This window comes from Cervus elaphus, chromosome 14 (assembly GCF_910594005.1).
Source record: "Cervus elaphus chromosome 14, mCerEla1.1, whole genome shotgun sequence".
NCBI classification, from domain to species: domain Eukaryota; kingdom Metazoa; phylum Chordata; class Mammalia; order Artiodactyla; family Cervidae; genus Cervus; species Cervus elaphus.
This window is the reverse complement of record NC_057828.1, coordinates 59,067,894-59,095,840: the sequence shown is the minus strand read 5'-3', so window position 1 is coordinate 59,095,840 and position 27,947 is coordinate 59,067,894. Positions and strand designations below refer to the sequence as shown.

Sequence of the window (27,947 nt, the reverse complement as noted above, 5' to 3'; positions counted from 1 at the left end):
AGCTGATAGGTTACTGGAGGAGAATTATAAAATACTAAAATACAATGTTGTAAGTGCAAACAAAATATTCTAGGGACACAAATGAGGGTGCAACTCTTTCTGCTGAGAAGTCAGTAAGGCTTGATATTTTAATTGGGTCCGGAAAATAAATTTAAACAAAGGGTTGTATAACAGAATAATCAGGAAAAGAAGAGGGTTGTTAGAAATCTGATATGCCCATCCCTGTATCATTATTCTGAGCAGAAACCTGAGCTGGGAATATGAGCGTGAGCAGCTAAGGCAGACTTCAGTGGGATGGTGGCCTTAAGATGGATGGGTGGTTCACGGCCAGGTATTGCTGCTGGGCCCGCATCGAGGCCCTCTCCTGGCCCCGTCCCCTCAGCATGGACAGGTATTCCTAGGGAAAAGCCCTCTAATTGCCCCTAAGAGAATTAACTGAGATCCTTCCCTCTAAGAATCATAGCATGAGTGTTGGAAAGTATATTGACAATCAGAGTTAGTTGTTTCTAATTTATATCATCAAGAATCGGGGGGGGGGGGGTCTCAAAATGGCAAATGAAAATCTGTAAATGAATTTCAGTATTTCAAAAAGCCTACCAGAAACTGCAACTTCTGGTAGCATTAACTGCCAAAGTTTCCTTGTTTTGTGCTAAAAATCGTATCAGACACACATCAGACGGGGGTTTTAACTGAGCTATGTTCCGATTAAATATAATTTGTTTTCTCATTATTATGATGCTTAACTTGGTAAATAACTTTTCAAACGAGTGAGATCACGGTCGAGCAGGTAAATTGGAAACACTTGCTACCACGCTTGCAATGTACAAAGCACTGTGCACTGACTTCAGTACTGTGGAATGGCTAACAGCAGCAGCGCCTGGAGTCCTGACTGTCAGTCCAGAACTCTTCTCAACTGCTCGGAGCTTCCAGGTTCTTTCCCTGTGTCCCAGCCTTCAGAGCCTTCAAAACCCGAATCGAAATACCTGTCGTGCCCTCGCCACTGGGTCACACTGCCTGCCTCGCAAGCCACAAGCCGCCGCTCCCAGTTCACGTTCAGGAATGCGGCTCACCCCCCACGCATGCGCGGTGCGGCAGCCCCCACGCCGGCGCCGCTCCCCGCCGCTGGGAGCCGGGACCCTGGGTAAAGCAGGAGGGTCTGCGCCCCGGGCGCGCGTGCGCAGTTGCTTTCGGAGCACTTTTTGTTTTTTTTCCCCCTCGTTCCCCTGCCCCAAGGCCTCCGCCACCGCGACCATCTATTTCTCTCTCCGTTGCCCTTTCGTTCCCTCAGACGGCCCTACCCTCGGGCACGTTAAGAAGGAAAACCGGATCCCCACTAAGGCGGCGGTCGTTGCTAGGCCGCCGCCGTCGCCCAAGGCGCGCTCAACGCATCTGAGCGCCGCCCCGGCCGCGTCTGAAGTTGTATCCCCCGCCGCTCCCGCCCCTTCCGCCGCTCGCGCGCGCGCACGGCCGGCCCACGGCGCGCTCGGGTTGGCTGCGGCGGCGACCGCGGCGGCGGCGGTCCAGAGAGCGGCAGTGGTTCCTCCTCTGCTTTAATAGTTCCCTCCGCCCCCTCCCGTCGGACGCTGCTGTGTGGTTTTGCCTTTACAAAAATCAACTTTATTGTTCCTCAGCCCCACCTCCCGACGCGGCGCGCGTCCTCAGGATGCACTGAAGGCGGAGGGGAGGGAGGCGGCGGCGGCGGCGGGTCGCGATCGCGGTCCCTCTCCTCCGAGCTCCCAGCCGGAGGGGAGGGAGTCACGATGTCTGGGAGCCGCCAGGCCGGATCGGGCTCCGCCGGCACCAGCCCGGGCTCCTCCGCGGCCTCCTCGGTGACTTCCGCCTCCTCGTCCTTATCCTCTTCCCCGTCGCCCCCTTCCGTAGCGGCTTCGGCGGCGGCGCTGGGGTCCGGCGGGGCGGCCCAGGCCGCGGGCTCCGGCGGTCTCGGGGGCCCGGCGCGGCCTGTGCTGGTGGCGGCCGCGGTGTCCGGCAGCGGCGGCGGGAGCGGCGGCGGGGCGGTGTCCGCGGGCCTGTCCCGGCTCAGCTGCGCGGCCAGGCCCAGCGCCGGCGTAGGAGGGAGCAGCTCCAGCCTAAGCAGCGGCAGCAGGAAGCGACCTCTGCTCGCCCCCCTGTGCAACGGGCTCATCAACTCCTACGAAGACAAAAGCAACGACTTCGTCTGGTGGGTTGGACGAGCAGCCTTCAGCAACCACCGCCCCCCCCCCCCCCCCCCCCGCCCATCTCTGCGTTAGGAGTTTCTGCTGTTGGGGCTGCTGGGGTCCGGGGTGACGGCGGTCTGTGGGGCGGTCTGTGTCTGCAGAGGGATTCGAGCGTTTGCAGGGGTTGGTGGAGTGGGATGGGGAAATGTTGGCATCCCGACTCAGGGTGAGGGTACTAGAGAGGGTAGTGTTGGGGGGAGACGTGAAGGGAGTTTAGGCAATAATAAATAAGAGGGAGAGATGGAAGGTCAAATAAGTGGCTGTGCATAAAAGGAGAAAGGTGGGCACGGAGGTTGGGCATTGAATTTTCTGGCCGTCTGGTGAATTAGGTACCCTGTCAGTCCGGATTGCTCGTGGAGGTGAATTAAACTTGTATAGGGAGAGAATTAAGCTTCCTGGTATGCTGAGGGAGGGAGTTGTTGGTCACAGTTTGTTTATTGAAAGTGTGGTAGATGGTGCTCTAAACTTGGGTATGGCTGTTTTAAGGAGAAGTAGTATTTGCTGTAAATATCCGTCGTGTGTGTGCTGATGTAAATATCCGTTGTGTGTACGTGTAAATATTGCCTCCTGTTTCAAAGGCTAGGTCACTTAAATCTGCTGGTGAGGCTCCTGTAGTCAAGAAAGTCTGTTCACAAAAAATTGCACTTCTCAGTTGAATGTCTTGAAAGCGGTGGGGTGGGGGGGCACATTTTAAAATACCATCCGTGGGTCAGATGTAATTGCACTGCACTTGGCACTTGTGCTAACGCATCAGAGTTTTTTAGAACTTATGATTTGAGAAACGCTTGGAATTAGACGTGTTGTCATCGTGGATAGTATACAGTAGTACTCAGTTATGACATTTGGCATAGGGGGCTTATTTATATTAAGGGAAAGATGGAGTTGATTGTCCTGCTTGAGAGTGTTTTCAGTTTCCACTGGGTTTTGTCCAATTCAAATGGTAAGATTAGGAGAAAGGAATTGCTGTTAGCTGAGTGAGAACTGGTAAAATCTTGTGCTTTTTTTCTGGAGGAAATTGTTGATAGACTTAGTGTATTAGTGATACGGGAAATTGGCTTGCACTATCATTAGAGGGGAGATTCACTTCAGGGTTGCAGATGGTAAGTTGTCATTAAATACAATAGGGCTAGAAGTTGGGAGTATAAAAGTTATTGATTAGACTCACAGTTTCTAGTTCTTGCAGTGAAAATGGCTTTATATTTTTGCTTTTGTCATAAATTATTCTGGATTGAGAATTGATTCATTTTTCATTGAAGCTGGACTAGAATTGTAACTTTTTTTTAATAAATAACTTAAGCAGCTTATGTTAGGTCTAAGTGTTTGTGTTTGTACCTGGTAGAGAGTGCCATGTGATAAAAGTAGAAACTAATGAAACAAAGTGAGGATTTTTAGAATTTGTCTGTTTAGCCACCATTTCCATTTCACTTATAAGTAGATTAAAGGAAACAAATGTGCTAGCATCCATGTAGGTGCACTAAGATACAGGGTGAAAGAAGGGAATTAATCATTCATCCAACAGATATTTATTTGACACTCACTGTCTGCCAGGCACCGTATGTACTTATTATACTTACTTATTACTTATTAGACTTACTGTAAGCCATTTTATAGAGAATTGGAGAGGGATAGGGGAGTATAAGCCACTGGCGCTAATTTTTATTTTTTGGGGGTAACATTATTAAAATTTTTGTTAGTCTGTCACCTGACTTTAAACAAAAAATTTAAATCCAGTCTCTGAATCTTAACCACGTTGCTTAGATTTTTTTGTTTGTTTGTCTTCTTTTATATTCTAAGCGGAAGTGTCCAGTGAGAGTCTTTAGTTAAAAATTCTGAATATTTCACTTTCTAAGAATGTCATAGTCCTTGGTCTCTTGCTGGTGAGGTTGACGTTTCAGAAGAATTCATTAATGGGAATCAGTTTTCCTGATTCTCAAGCTAGATTTGATTTGGCCAACTGTTTAGGGTAGAAAGATAAAGGATTAGGCAAAGCCCAAGGAATCCTTTTCATTTCTAATTGACCCTGGGTGGTTGGTCTTGTCTGCTGCAAGGTTAAACTGTGCACCAGTCCAAATTATTCTAAGCTTTTACATCTTAATGAGGCTTAAGTTTGAATAATGATGATAATTCCTCATTCACATTTTAAAGATGTTTATGCTTCATGTTTCATTTTATCCTAGAGCAACTCTGTTAAGTTGTATAAAACTTCCAATTTTAATGTAATACTAATATAATTGTATTCTCATAGAGGTAGAGAGAAGTTAAGTAACTGCTTCAGATTGGACTGTTCAGGAACAGAATTACAACTCACATCTCCTGATTCTCAGTTTAGTGCTTTCTTTTATGGAATTTAAAAATTTCAGATCTATATGATCAAATATATGCATTTAGCCTCATGGTTTTTAAATGTGGTGGATTGGAGGAAAACAGCTGTTTCACAATCACAGGAGATAACTTTTTTTTTTTTTTGACCACACCCTGTGGCATGCAGAATTTCTCTGACTAGGAATCCAGTCTGAGGCCTCTGCAGTGGAAGCTCAGAGTCTTAGCCACTGGACCACCAGGGAAGTCCAGGAGACACATGTTTTTATTCTTTCTCCCTCCCCTTGCCTGTCTGTCTGCCCACATCCTAAGAGGACTTAACAGAATTGGAGGCTGGAGCGGGCAGTGTAGTTTGCAAAAGCTCCCTTGGTGATAATGACTTGTTCTTTCATCCTGTTTGAGAACAGTTGATTTAAAGTCAGATGCTGAATTGTCAGCATCACCTATTGGTCTCTCCTTACTTATATTTGAAAGTAAGTTTATATCTTACTGTAGAATTGATGGGCATTTTAGGGATTTGTAGTTTTGACTCTAGTATTTCTTTCAAAGGATTGAAAGTACCATCAAGTTGAAAGTACCATCAAGTTATAGATGAAGAGTCTGTAGTACAGTAGAGAGTGGTATATATAGCTTGAAGTTGAATAAGTCTCTGACATTCAAAGGAAGTCTTTGTTGCCTTACTTTTCAAAATTGTCTTACATGGTCTGTTAAAGTATGAGTCTGTCCTGTGTTTGGAAGACAATATCTTTCTTTTACACTGTCACATTATGACCGTCTCAGTGTTAGCCTTTCCAGCTCCCCGAAATGACCTTTTCTACCTCTTTAAGTCCCAGATATTCTCTAAGTTGTAGCAGGAATAGGTGTTTTTAAGTCTATAGTAAGCCCTTATGGGAAAATTTACTCTGCCCGATCAAATGTAGGTAGAATCTATGTGAAGTCCATCGACCGTTTAATAAATGTGACAGACAGCCTCTTGTGTCAAACTGTTAACAACAGACTGTCCTGAAGGAGCTCACGATTTATGTGAAGAAAAACTTTTGATCACATAATTATAATATCACATCCTGGCATCACTGCTTCTCTTAGTGTCATGGCAGATGTTAAGTACTCTTTTGAAATTCAGATGTTGTCTCACAGTCCTCAACATAGCAGTCTAGGCAGCCACTACCTATTAATCATATTTAGCTCTAAAGATGAGACCTGTTGCCCATGTCTTACTGAGTATGAGACCTCAGTTTAGTTTAAGGATGGGTTTTGGGCTCAGAGATAATGAAGCAAAGTGGGTTTAGTGAAAATTACAGATAACTGTGTTGGAGGCTCATGTAGATGCTTGAAACTCAAAGTTCATAAATGCCAAGTTCACTAAAAAGTACTAACAGTTGGTTTGGTATACATAATAATAACGTGAAAGTCGCTCAGCGGGTGTGTCCCACTCTTTGCGACCCCATGGACTATACAGTCCGTGGAATTCTCCAGGCCAGAATACCGGAGTGGGTAGCTGTTTCCTTCTCCAGGGGATCTTTCCAACTCCCACATTGCAGGCGTATTCTTTACCAGGGAAAGGAAGCCCAAGAATACTGGAGTGGGTAGCCTATCCCTTCTCCAAGGGAACTTGCTGACCCAGGAATCAAACTGGGGTCTCCTGCATTGCAGGTGGATTCTTTACCAACTGAGCTATCAGGGAAGCCCACATAATAATACTATGTGTTCCAATATAAACTATTATTATTTGCCAGGCACTATTCTAAGGGTTTGACATGACTTAATCTTCACAACAACTATTTGATGCAGATAATTCCCACTGAAAAAAATTAATTATTTGCAGTTCGCTTGTTTTAGAGCATAGCCTCTTGGTGCACAGGCTTCAGTAGTTGTAGTGCATGGGTTTTAGTTTCTCCACCGCATGTAGAATCTTCAGACCAGAAACGGAACCCACGTCTCCCGCATTGGCAGGCGGATTGGTACCCACTGTACCAGGAAGTCCCTAATTCCCATTTTATAGATGAGAAAGTGAAGGTCACAGAGGTTATATAACTTGTCTCAATTCATATAGTTAATAAGGGTAGTATCAGTGTTTATATCCAGATGTTTTGGCTCAAAACTCAAGTTCTTAACCACTATATTACCTTGCCTTTCAGAGACCAGTGATTTTGTTTACAATCAGCCTTATTAAGATATAATTTGACGTTAGAAGTCCCCAGTTTTAAGTGTGAAGTTCAGCGAGCCTGACAAATGAATACATCTATGTTACCACCCTAGTTAAGGTACAGAACATTTCCATCACGCTCATAAGTTTACTGTGCCACAGCTTTGCACTCAGTCTTCTGTCACCTCTGATAACCTGGCAGTCTGTTTTCCTTCTACACGGTTTTGCCTTTTCTAGGATTTTATATAAATGGAGTCACTCAGTATGTAGTCTTTTGTGCCTGACTTCTTTCACTTGGAGGAATGTTTTTGAGATTCAGTAATGGTGAGTGCTGTGCTGTGTGTGACTCTGCGACCCCATGGGCTGTAGCCCGCCAGGCTCCTCTGTCCATGGGGATTCTACAGGCAAGAGGACTGGAGTGGGTTGTTGCCATGTCTTTCTCCAGGGGGTCTTACCGATGCAGGGATCCAACTGGGGTCTCCTGCACTGCAGGCAGATTCTTTTACCAGCTGAGCTACTAGGGAAGCCCTCAATAATGGTGAATGTTTCACTAATTTTCTTCTTTTAATTTCTGAGTAGTATTCCATTCCATGGATATAACATGACTTCTTTATATATTCATCAGTTAAAAGATACTGAGTTTGTTTGTTTCTGAAGTTTTCAGTGATTGTAAAGAAAGCTGTTGTAAACATTCACATTCAGGTTTCTGTGTAGACCCATCTTCACGTCTCTTGGGTAAATATATAGGAGTGTATTCTTGGGTTGTGTGGCCAACTGTATGTTTAACATTATAAGAAACTGCAGAATGGTTTTCTAAAGTGACTGTCATTTTGCATTTCTACCAGCAATGTTTGAGTTTCAGTTCCACATTCTTGCCAACGCTTGCTTTCAGTCTTTCAAATTTCAGTCATTCTAGTGGTATGTTTAGTAGTATCTTATTGTCATAATTTGCATTTTCTTAATGACTGATGATGTTGAGCATACTTCCATGTGCTTATTTCCACTTGCGTATCTTTTATAAAATGTGACTTCTAATCTCTCGCATATATTTCTTATGTTTGTGTTAAGTTGTAAAGCTTGTGGCTGCAAGTCTTTTGTCAGTCTATATATTGTGATGTTTTCTCCCAGTCTATTGTTTAGTTTTTAGTTTTCTGAGCAGTCTTTTGAAGTGCAAAAGTTTAAAATTTAAATCCAGTTTATTGGACTTTTTTCTTTTATCGTCTGTGACTTTTGTGTTCTGTCGAAATTGTCTAAATCTTCTTGTATATTCTAGAAACTTTATAGCTTTTTTTGTACTTAGGTACAATCATTTCATGTTAGTTTTTATATTCTGTTTGTGGTAAGATTTGAAGATTTTTCTCCTCCAGTGTAGATGTCCAGTTATTGAAGCACCCATTTGTTGAAAAGACCATCTTTTTTCATTAAATTTTCTTGGAATATTTCTCAAAAATTAATATGTTTAAGTTTATTTCTGAAATCTTTATTCTGTTCCATTGATCTAAGTGTTTATCCTTATGCCTATACCACAGTTTTAATTTCTGTATCATTGTTGTAAATCTTGAAATCAGATAGTGTAGTTTTGTTCCTCTATTTTTAGCTATTTAGGATGTCTGCATTTCCACATGTATTTTAGCTTACCAATTCTTAAAAAAAAAGATTTCTAAGATTTTAATTTGGGTTATTTTGAATCTATGACTCAATTTGGGGAGATTTGACATCTTAACAATGTTGAATCTTTGAGCCGTAAACATAATATGTTTCTCCAGTTATTTAGGTCTTGAACTTCTCTTAGCAGAGTTTTATAGTTCACCGTGTTTGGATCTTGCACATGTTTTGTTAAACTTACTCTTAAGTGGTTCATGTTTTTGATGCTCTTGTGTTAATTTCAGTTTCCTAATGTTGTTAATATGTAGAAATACAAATTATTTTTGTATATTGACTTTGTTCTTTAAATTGTTAAGTTCACTTATTACTTGTTAACAGTTTTTGGTAGAACCATATGATTTTCTGAGATGACAATCATGTCATCTGAAAATCAGTATAGTTTTACTTCTTTCTTTTTGAATTTTCTGCCTTATTTTGGGTTCTTCCCTGGTGGCTCAGAGGGTGAAGAATCTGCCCACAATGCAGGAGACCCTGGTTCGATTCCTGGGTTGGAAGGATCTGCTGGAGAAGGGTTAGGCTGCCCACTGCAGTATTCTTTGGCTTCCCTGGTAGCTCAGACAGTAAAGAATCCACCTGCGATGTGGGAGACCTGAGTTTGATCCCTGGGTTGGAAAGATTCCCTGGAGAAGGGAGCGTCTACCCACTGCAGTGTTGTAGCCTGGAGAGCTCCATGGACAGAGGAACCTGGCAGTCCATGGCCTCGCAAAGAGTTGGACATGACTGAGCAACTTTCATACACTAATTTTTTAAAGCTATATTTTTCATTTTTATTTATGAGTGACATTGATCTATTGTTTTCATATAATGCACATATATATTTACTTTATTTACCTTATGTATTTATATTATAAGTTTTCGTATCAGGGTTATTAGTTTCTAGGGCTATTGAAACATAATTACAGACTGGGTAGCTTAAAAAGCAGAAAGTTATTTTCTCACAGTTTCAGAGGCTAGAAGTTCAAGATCAAGGTGTTGTCAGAGTTGGGTTCTTCCCTCCTTGAATTGGTGACGGCCACCTCTTGTTGTGTCTTCACATAGTTGTGCTTTGGTCTGTGTGTTGTCTGTGTCCTAATCTCATGTAAGAACACCAGTCATATTAGGTTTAGGTCCTACATATATGACCTTACTTTACCGTAATTACCTCTTTAATGTCCAATCTCCAGATACAGTTTTTTGAGGTACTGAGGGTCAGGATTTCAATGTATGGATTTGGGAGAGGACACAGTCCAGCCCATCACGTAGAGTAATGCTGGATTTCTAAAAGGGGATGAGAAATGTTATCTGTTTTCTGAAAGAGTTTATGAAATTGGAATATTTATTCTTAAGTGTCTGGTAGAATTCATCAGCGAAGCCATAGTTTTTGTGGAAAGGTTTTTATTTGCAACCTGTTCCTTTAATTGATAAAGGACTGTTCAGGTTTTTTATTTTCTTAAGTGAGCAAGTGAGTTTTGGTAATTTGTCTGCTAATGGATTTCTCCATTTCACCCAAGCTATTGAATTTGTTGGCATAAGGTTCATAAATATTAGTACTTCTTTATGCTTTAAATGTTTGTAGGATTTGGAAGGATGTCCTTTCTTTCTTTCATTCCTGATACTGATAATTTGTGTTATCTCTTTTTTTTTGCCTTAAACAGTTTATCCAGAAGATTGTCAGTTTTATTAATCTTTTCAAATAACTCTATTTCCCTGATATTTGGCTTTGTTTTTTAAATTCTACTTTGAGTTTTATCTTCTTTTTCTAGCCTTGAATATGGAAGCTTACATTATTTTTTTCTAAGAAAAATTTAATTCTAATAGTTTCCCTTACTAATCCCACACTAATTTTCATTCAGTTCCATATACTTTTTTTGTCCTTTCCATTGAGATTGGAAGAATGGGTTACTTAGAAGTATTTTAATTTCTAAATGGGAATTCTCTGGATATCATACATACAAAACAATGTAGCTTTGTTCAGAGAATAGGATTTGTATGACTTTAATCCTTTTAAATTTATTGACTTCTTTCGTTGTCCAACATAGGATTTATCTTGGTTAATGTTGCATATGCATTTGAAAAAAATGAGTATTCTGCTGTGTGTAGACTGGTATATTCTACCAATGTCAAGTTTGTTGATGTGTTAAGCTCTGTATACCCATACTGATTTTCTGTATACTTGTTCTGTCAGGTACTGAAAGGGCTGTTAAAATCTTTAACCATGCCAGGTGTAATTGTGGGTTTTACTATGTTTCCTTGCAATTCTGTCAACTTTTGTTTCATGTATTTTGAAACTTTAGTAGTAGGGCACACACATTTATCGTTTAGAAATGTCCTTGCTTATTACTGGTAATATTTGTTGGTCTGAAATCCATTCAGTCTGTTGACATAGCCTCTCCAATTTTATTTTCTTATGTGTTTAGATGGTATGTGTTTTTGTCCTTCACTACTTCTGTGTCCGTTTCAGAGTAGGGTTCTTGTAGATAGCATAAGGTTGAGCATTTTTAATTAATATGACAATTTGTCTTTTAATTGGCTTGCTTAGACTTTCTGCATTTTAACATAATTATATACTTGGTTTTATGTGTACATCTTGCTTGCTTTTTGCTTTCTATTTGTCCTTTCTATCCTTCTATTTCTTTTCTCTCTTTTTTCCCCCTTCTTTCTTTGCCTTCTTTTGGATTAATTGTGTATTTCTAAGATTTCTCTTTTGTTTCTATAGTTGACTTATTAGTAATACTTAAATGGTGTGTGTGTGTATATGTGTGTGTTGGTGGGGGGGAAGTACTTGCCCTAGGGTTTATAATACTCATTTTAACTTTTTTATAGTCTGCCTTCAAATAATGTTATGTCACTTCATATACAGTGCAAGAATTTTGTAATAGTATGCCTCCATTCTGTAGGATCCATCCCAGTTACTGCCTCAGGCCAGAAGTGTAAGTTCTATGTGTGTGTGTGCGTGTGTGCGTGCTCATTGTGTCTGACTCTTTGTGATTCCATGGACTGTAGCCCACTGGGCTCCTCTATGGAATTTTTCAGGCAAGAATACTGGAGTGGGTTGCCATTTCCTTCCCCCGGGCATCTTCCCGATCCAGGGATCGAACATGCATCTCTTGCGTCTCCTGCATTGGCAGGCAGATTCTTTACCACTGCACCACCTGGGAAGTCATAAGTTCTGTGTTCTTTTTCTAAAAAAAAAAAAATGAAGTGAAATGCATGCTTTATAAAAGTCACCATTTAAAGTGTACAATTCAGTACATGTACAGTGTTGTGCAGCCATCACCACTAGTAGTTGCCCTGCAGCATGTGGGATTTTAGTTCCCTGACCAGAGATCAAACCTGCATTCCCTGCATTGGAAGGCAGATTCTCAACCACTGGACCACCATGGAAGCCCCCAAAGCAATATTTTTTCAAAAGTTACTTTAAAAACTCCAGATGGGAGTATAAGAAGCACATTTTCCACGTGGCTGGGTGTTTCTTTCTCCCAATGATGGGAATGACAGTGTCAGGGCTTCTTTGGTGGCTCAGCTGGTATAGAATTCGCCTGTGATGCAGGAGACCCGGGTTTGATTCCTGGGTTGGGAAGATCCGCAGGAGAAGGGATAGGCTACCTACTCCAGCATTCTTGGGCTTCCCTTTTGGCTCAGCTGGTAAAGAATCCTCCTGCAATTCAGGAGACCTGAGTGCAGTCCCTGGGTTGGGGAGATCCCCTGGAGAAGGGAAGGGCTACCCACTCTAGTATTCTGGCCTGGAGAAGTCCATGGACTGTATAGTTCATGGGGTCACAAAAAGTGGGACAGGACTTCACTTTCTTTCATTGTTTAATGAAACATGTTAGGTATGGTATCTCCCCGTCCATACTTTTGTAGCCCCTCCTGCATATGCACCCATGTTTTTCTAATGTGGGAACTTGCTATCTTTCCTAGCTCATTGGCCTGTGATGGTTGCTTTTCTGAATTAATGACTAAAATATAGCAGTTGCATCTTGCTGTTATTGGCATGAAACAGTTATTTATGTTGCATCAATCATATTTTCTATCTCAGGAATTTGAAATTAAAAAAAAACCCTGCACACTTTTTAAAAGGTATTGATGTTCTTGAATTAGTGCTGATGCCCGAAGGGCTGTACGGTTGACCTTGAACAGCACAAGGGTTGGGATGCCCACCCTCTGCCCAGTCGAAAATCCACTTTAACTTAAGTCAGCACTTTATGTTCACAGTCCCTCCACATCTGTGCATTCAACCAAATGGAGATTATATTTTACTGTAGTATTTATTATTGAAAAAAATCTGTGTGTAAGTGGACCCACATAATTCAAACCTGTGTTGTTCAAGGGTCAGTTGTATATTGCAAGCTGAGATATCCTTGAGACACAGAAAAAGAAACATTAGTCACATTAATAGCAGAGCTGTAGTGAAGATCTGTATTCCATGTAAGTGCACCGAAGTCCCTAGATCCACCTTGAATCTAACACCAGATCCTGTGAGCCCTGGTGATGATGTTTGCTATGAGACAATTCTCTTAATTGTTCCACTTATAACTCACAAGCCTAATTGAAATTCTTCTCTAACTGTAAGCCTTTCATGGTTAGAACTGCTACTCTGAGTAGTGGAATCTTGGGAGTGTGAATAAAAAGAGATCCAAGAGGAAATTGAGAGTGTATTGGGGTGATTTCATACTGGGAGGAATCGATAGTGACAGTCTGGCCATATTTGCTTTCCTGACCAGTCTACTTTTTTAGGCGATTGCTATGGATGGAACACCAGAACTTGGCTCCCTTGCTTATCTTTTCATGCCTATCACTTGTGTTAATCACGGTGTCCTCTTTTTCCCCTAGCCTTCATGGTCTCATTTAAAAACAAAAAACAAAAAACTCTGCTCCTGAAACTCTACCATAGCTACTTTGAATGCCCTACCCTTTTCTATTTTTTTTTTTTTAATTTCATTGTTAAATTACAGAGTCTAAAAATTTTGTCTTATCTTTCTTTTCTTCTTTACCTTCCCTGTCCTTATTCAGAGAATCCTGTGATATAAGACAAAGTTAAACGCGGAGATAGGAAAGCAATCTCTTTTATAAAATACAGGATAAATTTAATCTCTATTAAAAGGGACGTTTAAGTTTTCTAGGGCTTTTTATCATATCAAATGAAGTTAGGAAGGAGTGAGATGAATGGACAGAGGCTGGAACTTAACTGCTCCCTGTGAAGACTGGTGCTTGGGATCTTGTGTTACCAGTATAAAGTGAAGTCAGTCTGTTGTGTCCGACTCTTTGCGACCCCATGGACTGTAGCCCACCAGGCTCCTCTGTCCATGGAATTTTTCAGGCAAGAATACTGGAGTGGGTTGCCATTTCCTTCTCCAGGGGATCTTCCCAACCCAGGGATCGAACCCAGGTCTCCTGCATTGTAGGCAGACGCTTTGCCATCTGAGCCACCAGGGAAGTCTCGTTATCTGTGTAGGTGTTAAAAAATGATTTGAGGTTATTATTATTTTCCTTTTCATTTATTTCCTTGTCTTTCAGTCCTGAATCCACTTAGGGCCAGTTGAGAATGAAGGGTGCCTTGGGGATGGTCACAAAGCAGCTGGTTTAAGGGGAAGGAGGAAGCTAGGGAATTGTCATTTTTGGACATTTTGAGGGGAAAGAAGAAACATTTCTGTGGCTGACTTTTGTTGGGTGTCTTTCACTCTTGAAGGATGTATATAAATTTCAACATATTCAAAATAATTTTTCCAAGGTTTTCTAATTGCTGATAGTGATTTGAAATTTCATGGTCACAGTGATACATGTATTTGTTTTCTTTATCTTCTGATGCAAAGGGCACTGGACTTGGAATTAAAAGCCCTGAGATTTAACTTTGGGCAAATGAATGTTTGAGTGTTTTTTGTTTTGTTTTGTTTTTTATAAATTGAGACGTAATGGTATCCCATTATAGGATTGTGAGGTTTAGATTATATAATACATGTATGAAGACACAGTAACTTATAAAATCACTGAAAGGAATCAGGTGGTATTTGCCAGGATTTCACATTTGGTACCAGAATGTGAAAGTGGTTCTTTGGTCCTGTTAGGTAAGATAAGATGTAACCACTCCTTATTTTCCTAAATGATTCTTAATTGTGCCTGGTTCTGATTATCTTGATTTTTTTTTTTGTATAATACCTAACATTTGAAAAATCGAATGCTTGGTTAGTTAGAATCAGTGCTACTAGAATCAGTTGACACATTTTGTGGAAGCATAATAGAATTAGTGTTGGTATCAAAATATGTATGGATTGAACAATGGCCTTATTATTGTACCATTTATTATTATATCATTTGGTAAGTGTGGATGCTGGTTTTGAAGCAGATAATACATATAAAAGGAAGAGTATAGGCACTGATTGAAAATTTAACTTGAGAGTCAAACCAGTTGTTATGAGACCCTTGCTTAACTGAGGTGATGTGCATTATAAATACAAAATAGTGAATTAAAAAAGAATTTTCTGTATCTATATCTGTTCTGCTCTGTTGGTTCTTAATGTAGTTAAATGACACACATAACCTTTTGGCAAGCTTAAGGATTGTGCAGTATAATATCTACCTTTAGTTTTGGCAGCTGCTATGAATTTATCTTCTTTACAAGATTCAACTGAAGATTATTATTTTAATAAAAAATGGTAAGATGAAAAGTTCAGATAATCACTACTAGTGTGGTTCACTCCATGGTCTATCAAAAGTTTTGTGGTAAGGTTGCAAAATCAGATACCTAAAATGGCCATCTAATTTTCTCTTAAATCAGTGCCCATTATGCTTATTTGCTCTTCTGTCTTTTTCTTTATTTCTAAGTTTTCCTGAGTTCTTTAACTTCTTTTAAAATAAGTTTTTCTTCCTAATAATTGATTTCTGAGGTTGCCTAATTGAGGATTTTCTTTATCTTTCAATGCTTTTGTAATTTTATTTCTTTTAGTCCATCTTAAAATATTAGGTTATAATTTCCATTTGTCTTACTATTTTCCTCTTGTGCTTGCATTGTTTCCAGGGATGGTATTATGCTCTATATTCAATTGTGAACTCTTCCTGCTGCTTATATTTTGGAATGATTCAACATAAAATATGTTTCATATTTATATTCATTGTTACCACATTTAGAGCTCTTTCTGTCTTTGTGTAAATTTGCTGTCTTTGTATTTCTTTTTCCAGTTCAGTTGAGTTGCTTAGTTGTGTCGGACTCTTTGTGATCCCATGTACTGCAGCACGCCAGGCTTCCCTGTCCATCACCAACTCCTGGAGCTTGCTCAAACTCATGTCCATCGAGTCAGTGATTCCATCCAATTTTTGGCCTCTGTCATCCCCATCTCCTCCTGCCTTCAGTCTTTCCCGTCAGGCTATTTTCGAGTTAGTCAGTTCTTCACATCAGGTGGCCAAAGTATTGGAGCTTCATCTTGAGCATCAGTCCTTCCAATGAATATTCAGGACTGATTTCCTTTAGGATTGATTGATTTGATCTCCATGTAGACTCTCAAGAATCTTCTCCAACACCACAGTTCAAAAGCACTAATTCTTCAGTGCTCAGCTTTCTTTATGGTCCCACTCTCACATCCATACATGACTACTGGAAAAACCATAGCCTTGACTATATAGACCTTTATCGACAAAGTAATGTCTCTGCTTTTTAACATGCTGTCTAGGTTTGTCATAGCTTTTCTTCCAAGGAGCAAGCATCTTTTAATTTCATGGCTGCAATCACCATCTGTAGTGATTTTGGAGCCCAGGAAAATAAAGTCTCTGTTTCCACTGTTTCCCCATCTATTTGCCATGAAGCAGTGGGACCGGATGCCGTGATTTTAGTTTTTTGAATGTTGAGTTTAAAGCCAACTTTTTCACTCTCCTCTTTCACTTTCTTCAGGAGTCTCTTTAGTTCCTTTTCACTTTCTGCCATAAGTGTGGTGTCATCTGCATATCTGAGGTTATTGATATTTCTCCTGGCAATCTGGATTCCAGCTTGTGCCTCATAGAACTTACATGAATATATCAGGTAGTGAAGTCTGTATGCAATGAGTTCTCTAACTTATTTATTTCTTTATTTTGGAAATTACTTGTTTTGTCTTTGTATTTGAATTTTTTTTTTTTTTTTTTTTGCTGGATATAGAATTCCAAGTTTAAAGTTTTTTTTTTTCTTTCAGCATTTTGAAGATATCAGTCCATTGCCTTTTGCTATATAGTTTTTTTTTAAACCATTAAAAAGTTGAAGTATGGTTAATTTATAGTGTTTTAGTATCAGGTGACCAGCAAAGTGATTCACTTATACATATATGTATCCTTTTCCTGATTGTTTCCCATATTAGGTTATTATAAGATATGGATTGTAGTCCCCTGTGCTATACTGAGTGTTCTTGTTGTTTACCTATTTTATATATAGTAGTTTGTATCTGCTAATTCCAGACTCCTAGTTTATCTCGCCCTGGTTCGCCCCAGCCCCTTCCCTGCTATCCCTTTTAATAATCTAAGTTTGTTTTCTATGTCTGTGAGTCTGTTTTATGCTTTGTAAATAAGTTCATTTGTAGCATTTTTTTTTAGATTCCACATGTAAGTGTTATCATAGGATATTTGGGTATGTCCACGTTGCTGCAAATGGCATTATTTCATTCTTTTTTATGGCTGAGTAATATTCCATTGTGTCTATGTACCATGTCTTCTTTATCCATTCATCTGTTGATGGACATTTGGGTTGTTTCCATGACTTGGCTATTGTAAATAGTACTACTGTAAAAATTGGGGTGTATTTATCTTTTTGAATTAGAGTTTCATCTGAATATATGCCCAGGAGTGGGATTGCAGGATCATGTGGTAACTATTTTTAGTTTTTAAGGAACTTTGAGACTGTTTACCATAGTGGCTGCAAAATTTACATTCCCACCTACAGTGTAGGAGGGTTCCTTTTTCTCTACACTCTCTCCAGCATTTATTATTTGTGGACTGTTTAATGACAGCCATTCTGACTGGTGTGATACCTCATAGTAGTTCTGATTTGCATTTCTCTTAATAATTAGCAGTATTGAGCATCTTTTCATCTTTTCATGTGCCTGTTGTCTACCTGTCTACCTTTTTCGGAGAAATATCTATGGTCTTCTGCCCATTTTTAAACTTTTTAAAAAAATATTGAATTGCATGAGTTGTCTGTTTTGGAAATTAATCCCCTGTCAATAGCATCCTTTGCAAATATTTTCTTCCTGTCTGTAGGTTGTCTTTTCGTTTGTATGGTTTCCTTTGCTGTGCAAAACCATGTAAGTTTGACTTAAGTCCTATTTCTTTATTCTTGTTTTGATTTTTAGTTTTTCTCAGAGACAGATCCAAAAAAATCTTGCTACAGTGTATGTCCAAGAGTTTCCTGCTTAAAGAGTGTTTTCCTTTAAGAGTTTTTTAGTATTCTGTCTCACATTTAGGTCTTTAATCCATTTTGAGTTCATTTTTGTTTATAGTGTTAGAGAATGTTCTGCTTTCGTTCTTTCACATGTACAATTTTCCTAGCAACACTTATTGAAGAGACTGTATTTTTTCCATTGTATGTTCTTATCTCCTTTGTCATGGATTGAATGGTCATAAGTTTGTGGGTTTATTTCTGGGCCTTCTGTCCTGTTTCATTGATCTGTATGTCTGTTTCAGTGCCAGCACCATGCTGTTTTGATTACTGTAGCTCTATAGTATAGCCTGCTGTCAGAGAGCACGAATCCTCCAGCTCCGTTCCTCTTTCTCAAGATTGTTTCGGCTATTTAGGGTCTTTGTGTTTCCATACAAATGTACATTTTTTTTCTATGAAAAATGTCATTGATAATTTAATAGGGGTTTGTATTGGATCAAGGCTTCCCTGGTGGCTCAGCGGTTAAAGTGCCTGCCTGCAATGCGGGAGACCCGGGTTCGATCCCTGGGTCGGGAAGATCCCCTGGAAAAGGAAATGGCAACCCACTCCAGTATTCTTGCCTGGAGAATCCCGTGGAGGGAGGAGCCTGGTAGGCTACAGTCCACGGGGTCGCAAAGAGTTGGACACGACTGAGCTACTTCACTTCACTAATTGAATCTATAGATTATCTTGAGTAGTATGGTCGTTTTAACCATATTCTCCATCTTGGAGCAGTGGCTCTTTGTAGGAAATGTCTTGTGCCGTCCCTTCTTGTCACTGGGTCCTAGGTAGTGTCTGACCCGCCTTTGCGGACTTGGTCTGTGGAACTATAGTTTTCTTGTTTACGGTGTCTGCCCCCTGAAGGGTGAGGCTGGTCTCGAGGCTTGTGCCCCATTCTGGTGGGAGGGTCCAGTGCCTGACCTCTCGTGGGTGGAACTGCCCTCTGTTAGCTGGCAGCGTCTCGGGGTGTATCCAGAGGCAGCTGTGCCCTTCAGAAGTCGTAGGCAGCTTGTCTGATTGGTGGGCCTGTGTCCCTACCCAGTTTGCTGTTTGGCCTGAGGAATCCCAGCAGTGGAGTCGACCGATGTTAAACAGGGCCAGATCTTGATGCCAGAATGTCAGAGCCTCCAGGAGAGCTCTTGGAAATGAGTGCTCCCTGATAAAAATGCCAACAGTGCGGATGCCCCCTGTTTCTCCCTAAGACCCTGTGAAACCAGCAGGTTGGTCTGGCCCAGGCTCCTGTCAGATGATTGCTTTTACCCTTAGTCCCGTTGGGTGTATGATTTTGTGTGCACCCTTTGAGAGAGATGTCTCTATTTCCCCCAGTCTTCTGGAGCTCCTGCAGTCAAGCCCTGCTGGCCTTCAAAGCCAAATCCTGTGGGGGCTCTTCTTCCTGGTGCTGGATCCCCGAGCTGCAGGGGCTGGCATGGGGCTCAGAGCCCTCGCTCCTCCTGTGGGAGAACCTCTGATATAATTAGTCTCCAGTGTGTGGGGCACCCACCTGGAGGTAAGGATTTGATTATATGGCAAATCTGTCCCTCCTGACGGTCTCAGTGTGGTTCCTTCTTTATGTCTTTAGTTGTAGATTTTTTTTTTTTCTGGTAGATTTCACTCATTTTCAGTGATAGTTGCTCTGCATATTATTGTGATTTTTGTGTGCATGTGAGATGAGGTGAGCTCAGTGTCTTTCTACTCCACCATCTTGGCCGTTTCCCCCAACCCAGTTTTTTAAATGGGCAAAAGATTTAAACAGATGATTCCTGTATGGAGGAGTGCAGCAACCAGTTCCCACTATGTAGATGATCCATCGCATCTAAAGTTTGGAATAATGACCATATTACTGGTTTAATAGTAGAGGATGTAACTCAGAAACAGCCCGATGGAGAAGATGCATAGAACAGGGTGCAGGGAAACGGTGCAGAGCTTCTGTGCCCGCTCCAAGTGTTCATTCTCCCCGGGCCGTCACCAGTCCAGAAGCTCTCCAGGCTCTCTTGGCTGGTATAGTTTCTGATGAGAACTTTGCTGTATTCTCGTCTTTGTTCCTCTGTATGTGGTGTGTCTTTTTTCTATGACTGCCTTCCAGATTTTCTCTTCATTTTTGCTTTTATCAGTTTAAATGCAGTGTATGTATCAGGGTGTTTTTTGTGTGTTATTTTTTTAAATTCTACTTGGAGTTTTCTGAACTTCTTGGATGTGTGATGTGGTGTCTTTTGTTTTTTTGTTAATTGTTATTTTAAAATAAACTTCAGTGTCTTCATATATTTATTTTGATTCATTTGATACACAGCCCATAGATGCTGTGTTTTCTTTTTCTCTTTGTGTTGTAACTTGGGTAATGTCTGTTGACATCTGATTTGCTGCTGCTTTTCTCAGCTGGTAGTTCATGTATTAATCAGCCCATGGAAATGATCGTCTGTCTCTAATGTGATCTTGTGGAGTTTTCACCTTGGGCACATGTGACTGGCATTCAGCAGTGAATCTGATGAGAACAATGTGTAGATTTTTTTAGGATTTCCTTCTTGTAGTTCCTTCTTGGGTGTCCTGCCTTGTAAACTCTTTCTTCTTTGTCCTTCCAGCAAGATTGTGGCGCTCTGCTTGTGTTCTCCCTCCTTGGGCCTGGGAAACTTTCTCTTTAAGGCAACAAGCTGAACCTGTGATGCGTTCGTTTCATTTGTCTGCTTTCCTCAGAGGTCTCGGTACTGTGTTGCTTGGTGTCCAGTGTCTAAAAGCAGTTGGTTTATTTGTTCTCCCTGCTGCTCACCCCCCGCAACCCCCCAACTGCCAGCCAGTTTCTAAGTGTGTATAGTAAGAGGGCAAGCCTGCTTCGTTTAAATTTTGACTTCAAGTCCAGAGTGAACTAATCGTGTTTCACCTTGTTCATTAGCCAGCCCAAGGCTCCTCTTTTGCTTTGTTTCACTTTGTCATATTCTTTGATTATAGTTTTTCCTTCATTTATTCTTTGGCGTATTTGAAAATTGGGTTATGTGTTGTAGATGATGAAATTAAAAAAAAAAAATCTTGGAGGTAGCTGTCATTTTACACGGATATGTCAACAGAGAAAATGCCTGCCTCAACAGATTAGAATGTGGTGAATTAGACATGTTTAGCAACATTCCTAAAGCTGGAGTCAGATGTAGGTGATCTGACTGAGTGTAAACTTGGCTTACAGTCCCAGGAACAACAGCTTTTAGTTCCATTATGAATTCTCGTAGTAAATGATACTTCACCAAAGAAACGGACAGTATTATGTGGAAAAATCTGGATATCAGTGACTTAGTCAAAAAGTGATTCAGAAAAGTTAGACCCTGAAGAATGAGTATTTGTTGGAAAACCTAATTATAAGTGTGCGTGTGTCTGTTTTCCACAAGAGTGATGTATGATAAAACTTAAATCTAAAAGAGCTTTTTAGAAAAAAGGATAAAATTCTAAACTGATAAAGAAGTATTTAGTTTAATTAGCAGAGTTGTTTCTTTTTTAGTTGCATATAATGGTACATCTTGGAGAAGGCAGTGGCAACCCACTCCAGTACTCTTGCCTGAAAAATTCCATGGGCAGAAGAGCCTGGTGGGCTGCAGTCCATGGGGTCACGAAGAGTCGGACATGACTGAGTGACTTCACTTTCACCTTTCACTTTCCTGCATTGGAGAAGGAAATGGCAACCCACTCCAGTGTTCTGGCCTGGAGAATCCCAGGGACGGCGGAGCCTGGTGGGCTGCCGTCTATGGAGTCGCAGAGAGTCGGACACGACTGACGCGACTTAGCAGCAGCAATGGTGCATCTTACTATTGATGTTATTTTTAGATTCTGTTGAATAAGGTAGTATATTCCTCCTCCTACTTAATTTTTTATTTTCCCCTCTTCTCTTGGTTTTCTGTTATATTGTGATTTATGTATGTTTTTGAATATATGTATACCTGTGACACATTTTTTGTGTTTTAATTTTATGTGAAACATACTCTGTCACAGATCTTATTTTCATTTCTGTTTTCACTTGACAAAATAGCCAGTCATGGTGCTCCTGTAACTTTGATTCATTCCTTTTGACTGTTTGTTTTCTAGTATACATCTAAGCACATTTTTATTTGTCCATTCTAGTAATTTTGATTGTTAAGGCTGCCTCTAAATTCCCTACTGTAACAAGTATCCAGTTTGTTGCAGGTATCCTCAAAGGTATTCCCTATTGACAGATGTGGGTGTTTCTCTCTTAGCTCTGTACACACACACACACAAATGTAAACACATGTATATATGTAGTTACATATATGTATACATATGCTGGATGTGTATATTTTTATGTTGTGTACCTAGGTACAAATCACAGGAGTGGGATTACTGGGTAATAAGTATATGAAAATTCAATGTAGGTTGCTTTGCCAGATGTCTCTTCATGAGAATTCTTGTTTTTCCATATCCTCCCTCATATTCTTGGTATTCTAATTTTCTAATAATTTAATGGGGGTAACATGTTACTTTATCATCTTAATTTGCAAATTTTGATTACTGCTGAGTTAGAACATCTTTCTATATACTTGAAAAGTAGTATGTCTTCCCTTCCTGTGAATTAGGAATTGATATCCTTTCTCATTTTTTCTGTTGGACTTTCTGTTTTCCGTGTTGATTTACGAGAATTGCTTGTTTTACGGTGGTACAGGAGGCATAAATGGTCACAGCACGGGCTTTAATCTGTTTGTGATTTCTTCCTTGTTTTTGATGCTGCCACTGTGTCAGATGTCCATAAAAAGTTTGAGAGGGTCCATAAATATTTTGGGGGGTCTGTATAAAGATTTGGGGGCTGCATAGAATTTCAGATATCGCTATAATATTTAGCTTGTCTACCAGTTCATATACTTGCTATGTTTGTACTTATGCTTAGGTCTTTTAGCTCATTATCTTTGAATGCTATTGATAGGCAGAGTAGAAGGAGTTCTAAGCTGTGTGTTTACATTTTCCCCCAGAATCTACCCTGAGTATGTTTTTGCCCTTTGAAATTGGGAAGAGCTGAGAGTTGGGAATTCCCTGTCAGTCCAGTGGTTAGGACTCTATGCTTCCATTGCAGGAGCCACAGGTTTGCTCTCTGGTCAGGGCACTAAGATCCTGCTTGCCTCATAGATGACCAAGAGAAAAGAAAAAAAAAAATTGGGAAAAAGAAACAAAAAGAAAAATCAAAGAAAGAAAGAAGGAGAAAAGAAAAGGTGTGACTTACTGACCAGAGAAATCAAGGAGTAAGTGGTATTTGTGAAAAAGGGTAGAGCACAAGTGATTTGAAGATTCCAGGCTTAGAGGCTGACGTAGACCTAAAGAGATCTTTATAAACAAAAGGAAGATCTGTTCTTCAAAGTCATTCTATAATTCTTTGACTCAGCCTTTTCTAAGATTAAGAGAATTACTCTCAACTCTTCCTTTTTCTTACTAATAAAACTATATATATAGTCCACTCAAGAAGGACAGTTTTCACTCTTTTTGGAGTTTGAATGCTAAGAGATGGATGGGTTTAGAAAACTGCAAGATTAAAAAGTAGAATATGATTCATAATAGTTAGGTAATCCTAATAATTGTGAGGTTTGGAGTATTCAAAATGTTAAAATTTTGGGACTTTCCTGGTGGTACAGTGGATAAGAGTCAGTCTACCAATGCAGGAGACACGAGTTTGATCCCTGGTCCAGGAAGATTCCACATACTGTGGAGCTACTGGGTCTGCCTGCCACAGCTACTGAGCCCGCACTCCAGAGCCTGTGCTCTGCAAGAAGAGAAGCCACCACAGGGAGAAGTCCGTGTGCAGCCATGAAGACCCAAATTAATTAATTAATTAAAAAATGTTAAAGTTTTGAAAGCTATATGCTGTTCACATGTAATTGAGTAAATATTCCTATCTATAAAAAAAAAAAATGGCCTTAAGATACCTGCTTGAGCACCCAGTGACCTGCTGTACCGGTGTAAAATAAAATTTGTCTATCCCAGATCTGCTCTTCAGCATCCTTCAGTCACAGACTGGGATCAGAGAGCACCCTGGGCAGCTCATCCATGTGTCCTCAGGAGGAACTCTCACCCCTCTTCCTTCTTCATCAGACGGAGCAAGGTGGACTTCGTTCCAAAAGAAGAACTACCGAATCCCCACATTTAACAGATTTCTCCTCCTTCTGAGTCTGGGACAGTAAAGGCTTGATAAATCCAGTGCAGTCTATGCCAGGATACTGTAGGTGATGAAACGCCAAGCTTGTGCAACATTGAGACTTTATAACTTACTTAAAACCTCACATTCTAAGATGGTACTTATGCCCAGGAAACTTTTCTTGAAGGGAGTAGATAAATTTTCATTTGCAGTTTAATTGCCATGTATCATCAATAAGGACTGGATTTGCATACCAGTAACAGAAAACTCGGTAAATATTGGCTTAAGCAAGTGAGGATTTGCCTTTCTCATGTAATGTGAAGTCCAGAGAGAGACAGTTCATGGCTGATGCAACTGCTGGAGAATGTTACCAAGGAACTCATATCCTGTCTTCTTGGCCTATGGTTGTTGTCTTTATGGTCACAAGATGGCTGTTGTATCTCTGGAGACTTCATGGAGTTTTTGGAAGGAAGAATGGAGAAGGATAAAGGGAAATTGCTTTTTGTAAGGCTTTGCATATCTTTGGTGGACTGTATCCTCTCAAGAGATTGATAACCACCTTTCCTTGGCCAGAACATGTGGCATAGTTGGTGTGACTTGATATTTAACTTATCGTATGTGAAAATAGTATGGAATAGTGATTGAGAACATGCACCTGAGTTTGAAAATTTGGCTGTGTTACTTCCTAGCTCTGTGACTTTAACATCACTTGTGTCAGTTTCCTTATCTATAAAGGATTGAGTTAATATATGTCATTATTTAAGTGGACATGCATAGCTTGTGTTAAGTATTAGTTCTCATTAGCATCTTCACCGCCTGGAAGAGTTATTGACATTGTAACTGTAAATTTATCACTCAGGAAATTAGTTTTCTTTGATATAGAAAATAAAAGAGCATTTAGATGGGTAGGTCTTGTGTGTCTGGTACCAGGGATGATCGAAAAGACAGTAGAACTTAATTGCTTTTGTGATTGCACCACCCTGTGAAAAGTTACAGACTTTTGAATATATTGGGGTCAGTTAAATTATTCATTTCATTCATTTTAGAACTTGATGGCCCACAAATTATTTTTTTACCAGCAATCCACTAAAGTTCATTCAGCCCAATAGAAATTTCATCTCTCATCAGTAAAAAGTTTGAAGACTTACCTGTGTACTGAAATATGATTTTGTTGATACTGTTATGACTTTTTCCAATTTGTAATTACTCTGCTTAAAAAATGTATTAATTATTTTTCTATTTGTTTTTAGCCCCATCTGCTTTGATATGATCGAAGAAGCATACATGACGAAGTGTGGTCACAGCTTTTGGTAAGATAATTTTATTTAGTGAAATTGTCTTCTGGCAGTTTTTAACTTGTGTGTAAATATAGCCAGTGAGAAGTTGCATTTTATAGTTACTGTTGGTTATTTTGAATCATATTTCCTTGACTGATACACCTTTATAGGTTTGACTTTTCAAGGCAAACGTGGTTAATGGTGTAGTTTCTGTGAAATACTTTGATTTACCATGAAATCAAATATGAAATTATAATTAATAAACTTCTGGGTTTATTAACTGTTTAAAGAGCTTTGACTGTTGTTTTAGGAAACTGGAGGGCCCTGGGTATCAGAATGAAGCATGAAACACCTTTAACTCACTCATGGAGGTCAGATGTGAGGGTCATTAAAACAGGCTAGCAGGTCATTGAAAAAGGATATTAGAGGATTAAAAAGTTCTGGTCGTTTAGCACTGTGCTCAAGGCTGTCTTTAGGTTATATGTCACATAAATTTGTGTTTTTTGAAAGAGTTTCAGTTGTGATGAAATACACATATCATAAAATTTACCATCTTAACCATTTTTAAGTGAGTAATGTTGAATATTGTTCACATTGTTGTGCAGTCAGTCTCCAGAATGTTTTCATCTTGCAAAACAGAAACTATCCTTACTAAATAAGTCCCCGTATCCCTCTTCCCCCAACCTCTGCCAGTCACCATTCTACTTTCTGTGGTTTTTGACTTCTCTGGATGCCTCATATAAGTGAAATCAACCAGTATCTGATTTTTGTGACTGGCTCATTTCACTCAGTGTAGGGTGCTTGGGTTTCATCCATGTTGCAGCACGTGTTACAGTTTCCTTCGTTTTTGAGGCTGAATGACATTTAACTGCGTGTACGGTTGGCCCTACATATCTGCAGGTTTAGCATCTGTGGGTTTAACCAGTTAGGGTTCAGAAGTATTTGAAAAAAATTCCAGAAAACTCTAAAAAGAGAAACTTGAATTTGCAGCTCACTGGCAACTATTTCCATAGTATTTACATCATATTAGATATTATAAGTGATCTAGAGATGATTTAAAATATACAGGAGGATGTGCAGTAAGCTATATGCTAATACTGTGCTATTTTGTATAAGGGACTTGAGCATCCTTGGATTTTGGATCCATGGAGGTCCTGGAAACAATTCCCTGTGGATACTGAGGGATGACTGCATATATCATACTTCGTGTGTTCATCTCTCTGTGGACATTGGCGTTGCTTTCATCTGTTGGAACTATGGTTAATAATGCTGCTTTGAACTCTGCTGTATAAATAGCCTTTTGAAATCCCGCTTTCAGTTCTTTCAGGTGTTTACCTGGAAGTAGAGTTGCTGGATCATGTGTTAAATCCGTTTCATCGTCTGTAGAACCACCATACTGTTTTTCCTACCTGCAGTACAATTTTATGTTCCCCTCAACAGTGTGCAAGGCTTCCAGTTTGTCTGCATCCTCTCCAGTACTTGTTATTTTCTGGTTTGGTTCTTTTTTTTTTTTTAAATAGTGGTCATCCTAATGCGTATGTAATTTCTGTATGTTTAATTCCTTTAGTTTGTTTATTTACCTATTTGATTCGGGGTGATATAGTCTACTTGTAATCATCTCCCTAAATTATTTACACTGTTTATTTAATATTTCTGTTGTGTTCTAATATACCCAACAGGTATACCTGCTTCTTTAACAACCCAGTAACAACCGTTTTGCTCCCAGTTGTAGCAAACAAAAATGTCTCCAGCCATTGCCAGATATCCCTTAGGAGACAAAATTGCCCTTAGTTGAGCATCCTGATGTAAAGCTAAAAGAGCAAGGTCTTGAAGTCGATGGATCAGGAATCTAGTTCTGGGTTCTGGGTCTAAAATTTACCTTTGTCTAGTCATTCAGCCTATCTTCTGCTGCTCTCCAACGCTCAACCCCCGTTGTCTTCATGTCCCGTAACCTCTTCTTCTTTCACAGATTTGAAAGTGAAGTGTGAAACAGGTTGTAAAGTGAGATTTTCATTTTCCCTAACTGCCCTCCTGTAACTTATAATTTACTGTGGCATTTTAAAAAAACTTAAGAGTCTGGTAAATCAGTTCAGAGATCTTGTTTCACTAAGTTGTGAAATATAATAAATTACGGATTGACTTTATAACTAGATAGTCCTACCCTTTTCAGTGAGTCCTGTAATCTTCATGGTATGTCTTTAGGTCATTGTTGGGAAGCTCCATTGTTTTCTTAAATACCCTTTTTCTCTTTCAAATAAAAATAAAGTTTAGATCCTTGTTACAGTTCAAGTTACTGTATTACACTCTGATGTGATTATGTTTTAAAATATCTACCAGAGAGCAGGTTTTGGTAGGATAGAGATAATGACATTGGCAGGAGCCAATAAACCTGGAGTCTGACAATCCAAGTCCCAGGCTTGATAAATATGAAATATTTTTGTGGTGGTGGTGGTTTAGTTGGTAGGTCATGTTCAACTCTTGCAACCCCATGGACGGAGGAGCCTGGCAGGCTACAGTCCCTCGGATTCTCCAGGCAAGAATGCTAGAGTGGGTTGCCATTTCCTTCTCCAGGGGATCTTCCCAACCCAGGAATTGAACCTGGGTATCCTGCATTGTAGGCAGATTCTTTACCAGCTGAGCTACAGGGCAAGCCCCTAAATATTTTGTACTTTTGTTTAAAGCAAAAGCTCATAATTATTTACTTTATCTATGTGAGGCCTATGGAACTTTAGTCATGAACAGTAGCCTATTGTATCAACTCTTTGCCAAGTTGAACCCTGGGGCTGGTAACCTGGAGTCAAGCTGTATGCCACTTCAAGGCTCAATCCAGATTATTAACACTAAATCAGATTGTGCCACATTA

General features: G+C 40.0%; 1 protein-coding gene across 4 annotated transcripts in view; it reads left to right on the top strand.

Moving 5' to 3' along the window:
• Positions 1 to 1,451: 1,451 nt before the first annotated feature.
• COP1 (COP1 E3 ubiquitin ligase) overlaps positions 1,452 to 27,947 on the top strand; it is a 214,756-nt gene continuing 188,260 nt past the window's right edge. For 2 of the 4 annotated variants that reach the window (XM_043924370.1, XM_043924371.1), the window contains exons 1-2: positions 1,517 to 2,179; positions 25,058 to 25,117. In XM_043924370.1, coding sequence (XP_043780305.1) covers positions 1,761 to 2,179; positions 25,058 to 25,117 — 479 coding nt within the window. In that variant the 5' untranslated portion in view covers positions 1,517 to 1,760. Of the gene's footprint in view, positions 2,180 to 25,057; positions 25,118 to 27,947 lie in introns of all 4 variants that reach the window. The other 2 variants (XM_043924369.1, XM_043924372.1) reach the window with 2 other exon arrangements.